Source organism: Nansenia antarctica, assembly GCF_963989245.1.
Source record: "Nansenia antarctica genome assembly, chromosome: 1".
In the NCBI taxonomy this organism is placed as follows: domain Eukaryota; kingdom Metazoa; phylum Chordata; class Actinopteri; order Argentiniformes; family Microstomatidae; genus Nansenia; species Nansenia antarctica.
Genome location: NC_137674.1, coordinates 34,477,300 through 34,485,719, shown reverse-complemented (window position 1 = coordinate 34,485,719; position 8,420 = coordinate 34,477,300). Strand labels below are relative to the sequence as shown.

At 49.3% G+C, this 8,420-nt stretch overlaps 1 protein-coding gene across 1 annotated transcript in view; it reads right to left on the bottom strand.

Moving 5' to 3' along the window:
* Window positions 1-7,448: 7,448 nt before the first annotated feature.
* vcpkmt (valosin containing protein lysine (K) methyltransferase) overlaps window positions 7,449-8,420 on the bottom strand; it is a gene marked incomplete at its 5' end in the record, with an annotated part of 2,510 nt that continues 1,538 nt past the window's right edge. The window contains 2 exons of the mRNA XM_080547336.1: window positions 7,449-7,887; window positions 8,402-8,420. The exon at window positions 8,402-8,420 is cut by the window's right edge and continues 101 nt beyond it. Of these exons, the coding sequence (XP_080403462.1) occupies window positions 7,783-7,887; window positions 8,402-8,420 (124 nt within the window). The 3' untranslated portion in view covers window positions 7,449-7,782. The remainder of the gene's footprint in view (window positions 7,888-8,401) is intronic.

The window sequence follows — 8,420 nt, the reverse complement described above, 5'->3', positions numbered from 1 at the left end:
TCCATAGCTGCCTTCTCCGGGGGGGCAAGGTTGTAGAGGCGACTGACTGGAAGTTTGTTGCCAGGGCGGAGCTCGACGGCACAGTCGTAGGGCCGGTGAGGGGGTAGGGTGCGAGCACGCTCCTTGCTGAAGGCCTCTCCTAGGTCGTGGTAGACCTCTGGGATGGAGGAGAGATCAGGGGAAGCCGGAGGCGGTCGCAGAGGCGATGAGGGGGTATGGGCGGCACGGAGGCACCAGGCGTAACAGGCGGTACTCCAGCTCAGGATACGTCCCTCACCATAGCTGACATGGGGAATGTGGAGCTCGAGCCACGGTCGTCCCAGGATGAGCGGGGACTGGGGGGTTTTGAGGATGTAGAACCGAATCTCCTCCACATGGTTCCCGGAGACGGTCAAGGAGAGGGGTGTAGAGCGGTGGGTGAGAGGCCCCAGGCTGTGTCCGTCTAGGGCTGAGACGGAGAGGGGGGTCTCGAGGGCAATGGCAGCTGAGCGGGCCAGCTGGGCATCCATGAAGTTTTCGTCTGCTCCCGAGTCAATGATGGCCTCGACAGTGAGGTTATGCCCCTGACAGGAGAGGGTGACAGAGAACCTGGCTGGGCTGGTGGTAGGTGGGGATTGAGAGACACGGCTCACCCGGATTCCCCCTTCGGGTGAGCCTACCCTTTTGATAGGGGCGGGCAGGTGTCACGGAGGTGTCCCTTCTCTCCACAGTAGAGGCACAGCTCCTGGGCCCTTCTCCTCTCCTTCTCTGCCGTGGTGAGGTGGGCTCGACCAAGCTGCATCGGCTCCTCGCCAGTGGATGGGGTGTAGGTCGACTCCCGTGCGGAGGAGGGGTTGTCTGTGACGATGGGGTCTTGGGGGCGTGGCGAGCTGGTCTGGTGGCGCCCTCTCTCTCTCCGACGCTCCCGGGAGCGCTCGTCAACGTCGATGGCTAGGGCCACTAGTTCGTCCAGGGTGGCGGGTTTGTCCCGGACGAGCTCGTCCTTGATGACCTCACTCAGCCCCTGGCGGAAAGCAGATCGCAGTGCCCTGTCATTCCATCCGCTTCCGGCTGCCAGGGGGCGAAACTCGGTAGAGTAGGCCACAGCGGTCCGGTTCCCCTGGTGGAGTGACATCAGTCGCGCCCCGACCTCCTGTCCTGCAGTGGGGTGGTCGAAAACCCTCTTGAACTCAGTGAGAAAGGTAGCGTAGTCACCGAACAGGTCAGGGCGGGCGCAGAGGGTGGCCTGGACCCAATTCAGGGCGTCGCCGGTGGTGAGGTTGGTGATGAACGCCACCTGGGCTGCCGGCGACCAGAACTGGCTGGGCTGATGCGAGAACACCAATTCACACTGGAGGATGAAGCCTCGGAACTGGGCGAAGGCTCCGTCGAAGGGGCGGGGGCTGGCTAGGTGGGGCTCCCGCGGCTGTCCAGCAGGTGGTGCCGGTAGCTGGGCAGGGTCGGGGAGAGCAGGGGGGGGGGCAGAGGCTGCGAGCGAGGCCACCTGTGCCGTAAGCGCTTGGGTTGTGGTGATGAGGTGCTGCATCTGGGTGGCGTGGTGCTCCTGGTTAGCCTCCTGGGCTGTAATGCGAGTGTTCAGGGCCTGGCACGCTGTAGCGGCCGCTTGGAGGAGGTGAGCGTGTTCCGCGAGGACCCTCCCCTGGGCTTGGATAGCCGTCGGCCCGGATCCAGGGGTGGGAGATGGTGCCCGGTCCTTCGTGTCGTCTGAGCCCAATTGCATGGTCAGTTCTTCTGTTAAGACACGGGGGCGAGGGGGGTCAAGGACACGACAATGGAGACGGAATACTGTGAAGCCCCGTAGGGTATTTATTTACAGTGAAGGGGGGGTGGAAAAACAGGGAAGATGAGTCCGGGGGTTTCAGCCTGGCGGGCTGGGGTAGTGGCTGGCGTGAGCTGTAGAGGAACAGAGAAACAGGGTAAGACTCTACAGTAGGCTAATACGATAATCACAATAATAGTCTCGAGGGCTAAGTACACGACTGGTAACAGATAATACTTGCCAGGCCATTCTTAGGGAAGAACTGACGATAAGTGAAGGGAAGTCCAGGGTAGATGTAGGCAGAGGGTTGATTGGGAGTGGAGACAGGTGTGCAGGTTTGGCTGATGATCTAATTAGTGGGGACAAGCCTCACCTGAGGCGGAGAGCACGCTGTGCTCGAGCTGTGGGGGCGGATGCTCGAGCTGTGGGTGCGGGGGAGGGCGTGTGTGAAGGCCCAGCCGTAACAGCTTTATCCTAAATCCTAATCCTTTACGAGTATAAAAGGTTTGAAATTAAACAAACATGGTTGTAAACTATCTAAATAAGTAGATATTCTATTGTCTATCAGCACAGCATGTGAGCGCATTTCTTGCAATATATCGGTGCGTGCGTGTCGCACGGTTATAATAGTAGCCTCCATCATTATAAAAGGCCTCGCAAATCTGACTTCGCACAGGGCCTCGCATATCTCCCAAACGGCCCTGGGAACAGGAGAAAAGTATTGAACACACTAACAATCAATACTTATTTCCCCCACTGTATATGTCTTTGTACTTTTGTACAATAGATATATATATAAATAAATATCACTGTACTTCTTCTGTACAATAACACAACGTCCACACAATGGGTAGAGACAGACAATAGAGCGCTGTTAGTACAGATAGCAGTGCATAAGAGGGGGGGGGGGGTAGAATAGAGAGGGCTAGTGTGCACAATATCCTCACAGTGGTGGGTTCATGTCCACTCTCAGCTGCAGCACAGCTGTCTTAACACCCCCCCCACCCCCCAATTACAGGGAATCAGCCCTGTGGGTTCATCAGCTCAGCTTGCTACACTACTGGGCTTTGCTTCATTGGCAGTGTGCTGCTTCCTCTGAGCACTATCGATGCACCATCTTGTTTATAGACCATCATGTTATACACCATCTTGTTTATAGACCATCTTGTTATACACCATCTTGTTTATAGACCATCTTGTTATACACCATCTTGTTTATAGACCATCTTGTTATACACCATCTTGTTTATAGACCATCATGTTGTTATTACACCATCTTGTTATGCACCATCTTGTTGTTATTACACCATCTTGTTATACACCATCTTGTTATGCACCTTATTATTCAAAACAGGGCAGAAAACAGTAGAAATTCACAACAACAACAATAACAACTAAATCTCACGCTTTATTGAACAGAAAAGCGTTTGATGATGTGAGACTATTTTTGGGGGCCTTTGTGAAGATGAAGTCTTCCACAGTCTGAAATCTGAGAGATTTGTCTGTAAACACAGACAAGGGGGGGGGGGGGGGGGTCCTGCAGGGAGGGAGGGGACCTGTAATATCAGAGACACACTTTAACGCTCCAGGTCTATTTTTAATCACCTCATTCGGATGCCTATTCTTGTGCCTCCCTCTAAAGTAGGTGAGAGAATGAGGGTTCTTTTCTGGAGCAGTGTCTCCTGGCAGCGTGACGGAGATGACACAAAGGCCCCTCTGTGTCACTGGGCTGCAGCACAGCACACAGGCCCTGGAATCAAACTCTCTCTCTCTATCACTCTCTTTCTCTCTCTCGCTGACTCTCTCTCTCTTTCACTGTCCACCTCTCCGTCTCTCTTTCTCCCCTGCCCTCCCTCTCTCTCTCTCTCGCTCAGTCTGTCTCTCTTTCTCTCTCGATCGTTGACTCTCTCTCTCTCTCTCCCTCTCTCTCACTGTCCCCCTCTCTCTCTCTTGCTGACTCTCTCCCTCCCTCTCTCACGGTCTCTCATTCTCTCTCTCTCTCTCTGTCTGTCTCTGTCTCTCTGTCTCTCCCCGAGGTTGTGGTTTGGGTGAGGCCGCTTCCTTATGTTATTACGTTTCATAGGAACTCAGGAGAGGTATGCAGTACCATGGAATGTGTGCAGAGGTGTGGGGAGGGTGCTGGTGTGGGGAGGGTGCAGGTCTCTGCTCAGAAACAGTTTGACTTTCAGTTAGAAGAATGACATCAATGATGATGACTCATGCTTCGACACACACAGATGGAAACAGCAGCCTCAAAAGGTTACAAGGCTTTTTTTTCTCTCTGAGGGAAATAATTTATCATTATCATCATCATCATTAGGTCATGTTTTCAGTAAACATTACAGCAGTGAAACACAGGGGAAGGTGTACTGTAACCATTGTTTGTCAAAAAAAAAAACTTTTGATATCAGAAGTTCATGATATAAACGTATGATCAAATCTCTTTATCAGTGTTTATGAGGAATGTGCACAGTGAAATGTGACAAAGTTGACAGGAAGAATGCTCTGCATGTTCAGACATTCCACTCATGGCGCCATCTGTTGGCAAAACGATTTCAATCTATCCAGATGAATTACATGATAAATAATTCACAGCTTGTCAAAAAGTTTGACGGCGGCGGCATTCAGAAATATAAGTTCCTTCAGGGTGATGTGATCCTCCTCTCATACTCGACAGAAATCTAATCTTCAGAATTCAGAGATTTTTTTGTCGTGCAGCCGTCCTCATTTCTGAGAGAGCCTTCCCCTGTAGTGCTAGCCTAATTAATTGCAGATAAGAGGAGTACAACCACACCACTCTAGCCAATTCTCCTTTGAAGTGATCTTACTTCTTTAGGAAGAAAATAATCAGACATTAGATAGGCTTAAATGTTTTTCGAGCCTGGAAAAAAGCAGAGAGAGAGAGACAGGGAGAGAGAGACAGAGAGAGAGAAAGAGAGAGAGAGAGAGAGAAGGAAAACGAGAGAGAGAAAGAGAGAGACAGGGAGAGAGAGAAAAAGAGAGACAGGGAGAGAGAGGAGGAGAACGAGAGAGAGAGAGAGGGAAAACGAGAAAGAGAAAAAGAGAGACAGAAAGAGAGACAGAGAGAGAGAAAGAGAGTGAGTCTGAACTGCTGATACGACGTATCGGACCTCCCCTCCGTCCCTCCGCCCCCTCAGGCCCTGGCCCCCAGAATCCTCGGGGTGAGGGACGCTCGGGGTGGGGGGACGGGACGCGGCTCTGTGTCAAGGTAATTAGGCTAAACATATCCTGACCAAGACGACCAGGGAACGTAATAGGGAGCCCTTCTACTTTGATCTCCACAGTCCAGTCGTACTTGAACAGCATAAAGAGAGCTGGGGGAGACGGGAGAGAGAGAGAGCCACTGGGAGCAATTATCTCAAACGATCTGTTGTGGTTATTTATAGTAAACGCAGCAAACGGCAATTAATCTCTCTGTGTGCAATTGCTACATATCTCCCCTTCCTCTTCCTGTTGAGGAGAGGGGACATAGAGGCCTACATACATACATCATGAGACCATAGGCCTGGAGGGATGTGGGGGTGGAGGAATGGGGGGGGGTGGGGTGTTGGTCTGTTGCGTGCGTGTCTTGAGTGTGATTGTTGTGACGGGGAGAATTAATGTGTGTGTGTGTGTGTGTGTGTGTCTGAGAGTGTGTGTGTGTGTGTGTGTGTGTGTGTGAGAGGGGGAAAGAGAGACCAACGATGACGAAAGCAAGTTCTAGCTACGGTCTTTGGAGCCATTTAAGTGGTTAACTTAATCAATGCAGCCTGAAAGCATCCATTATAACGCTTGAACCCCTCGAACCCTTGAAGGCTTGAACATTATCTAAATGAATCTACTGATTAATCCCTCAAAAATGTTTTTAAAAATTGAGAAATACTTATTTCTATCAAATTTTCTTGTTTAAAACAAATCTCATTTGATAACATTAGAACACTATTGAAAGACATATGTTTCTACACAGGCATAACTACATCAAATCAAATCAAATCGAAGTTTTATTTGTATAGCGCATTTCTCACAAGATGTGATTCAATGCGCTTCACATGATGACAGAACACGCCAAGCAGGCAAGGGTAAAAAACCTGTACATTGTACCATCCAGGAAAATTAATTTAAAATCATTTCCACGTCGTCGGAACAGCGTTGTCCAGCACGGGGAACAGATCCTGGTACAAATCCTGGCGCTGGTACAGCCTGGTACTTCAGCACCCAGGTACTCTTTCCTGTCAACAGTAGATCTCAAGCGCAATTATGATGCAACAACACAACAAAGTTTCAACACAAACAAGTTTCCGGTAGGCCTATACATTAAAGATGATTCTAGTACCTTTTAAGCAGGTTTCCTCCACCCCCTTTAGAACAAACTGCCTCATGTGTTTGAACCAGAAGGACAACCAACAAACACTGAATATGTTTGATTCCAGATGGATATTCCATCAGGAAAACCCCCCTGATTTATCATTGTGACATAATCAATGACATTTGATTCATGGCCCTTTATAGTTGATAAAGGGTTGATTTAGTACAGCGTGCCCTCTCAGTGTTGACTCCCTGACCTTCTGTTTGAGCACGTCCATGTCAGTCTCCTCGTTAAAGCCGTAGAGAGGGCATCGGAGGCAGCCCTGCCCACCACACCAGAGCCTCGCTGTGTAAACAGAGATCAGCATGAAAGGGTGCGAGGGGGCCCTGTGCATGCCTGTGGGAGTATGGGGCGTGCTTCATGGTTTATGCTTGAAAAAGGCCCGTAATCTTCCCACTAATCTGGGGGCTTGGGCTGGAATTCCCCCTGCATGGAGGGCCCTGGCCGTTCAGTCAGGAGAGCTGGCACCGTGCTGGGTCGACATGGTGATGCACGAAACGTTGAACCATTCACTACTACATCAACCGACCGATCATATTTTGTGTAACAGGCTCTACTCAATAGAAAGGTTTGCGTGATAGTGATTGTTTATCCTGACATCCTCATGTCAATAGTGCTTAAGGTCTTACACTTCTTTAAAAAGATACATCTTAATTCACTTGAAAACGTTCAAAAATCTACATTTTAAATCATTCCGTTTCCCGTGCTCTTCTCTGGCACACGTTTCTCAACTCAATGTGAGCGAATATCGCCCCCTAGTGGTCAGACGCGGTGGTGACTAACCAAAACGAGAATCGTCATTGACACAGGAGTGTCAGTGTGTTTGAGGAGGAGGGCCCATCTGTTTGTGACACACCACGCCAGGCAGGAGGGTGCTGCTAATCCTGAAAGCAGGTCACAGGAGAGGACGTGGCTCCAGCCACCACCAGACCCGGTCCCCAGGTAGTCTGGATGCGTCCAGTCCAGTAACCTTAATCCATGTCTCGTTATGTACAACAGGATGAGCAGGGAGACGAGCAGGATCAGAGGCGCAGAGCAATGTTCATGTTTGTTCACTGCTCCATGCTGTGCAGTAGTGTGTGTAAGCACTGGAGTCTTCACACACACTGAACTAACTAACTTGCTCAGTGCATTGCACTAAGCTAAAGTGAATTCAGTGAACTCCTTCATTCTATCTATGCAACATTTCTGTTAACTGCACATTTTACATAACAACTGAAAGGATTAATTGAATGTACTTTTATTAAGAAGTGATTCACTCCATGTTTTCACGTCAAACACATTACAATACAGCGGAATTGTGCACAATTATGATCAGTAGCAGAATGTTTATCTTTTCTTATTAAAAGCCACACAGTGGTGCAATGAGTCTTTCACATGATGTCATTTTTACTGCTACTCACTGTCAGTACAGAGGAACAACACGGGCTGGATCTGGGAGATCTTTAGAGGAAGTCCTCAGTGTCCGTTAACAAACCGCCCCCTCCACACACACAATGTTGTGGTCAGTTCCATTTAAATTCCTGTCAGTTGTTCAACTGAGCGGAATGCACGCACACACAGACACACACGCACACACACAGACATATGTACACACGCACGAACACACGCACGCACGAAGGCACGCACGCACGCAGACACACACACACACACACACTCAGGAGGCTCGGCGGATGTGAAGGATGCGGATGTCCGTGCTGTTGAACTCTGGGTCCTGCTGGTCCACAGGAATCTCCTCAGACTGGAACTCCCGTGACAGCGACTGATTGGGCGATAAAGAGCAGATGAATAGCACGTTAACGGAGAAGGAGACGGTTAGAATTGCTTGAACAGAGTATAGCTGTTCAGTTCAGGTAAGGGTACGCTGTAAGACACTGCTTTTTATATACTGTCAGAACAATATTATAGAGGCACAAACAATGGTGACAAACAATAAACAACCACACCAGACTACAATACAACTTTTGTGCATCCCTAAGCACACCCCATGTCTACGGACTACCTGAACCTTAAGCTCACAGCCACTTCACTACTTTAACTATCTATTTTATTACTAGTTGTGCTGCTAATTGTATCCTGTCTTATTTGTCACCTATGTCCTGTACTATTGACACTTTTTTATCTTGAATTATGCCTAGTGTCTTATTGTCTGATGCTGCAATGTCAGGAACCGAAGCCTAAGAATGTTACTCTCTTACACTCGTGTAACGTGATGTAACAATAATATTTGAAACTTGTAGCCATGTCAACAGTGGTGGTCAGGACGTGATTCTCACCTCAAAAAATTGTTTCTCT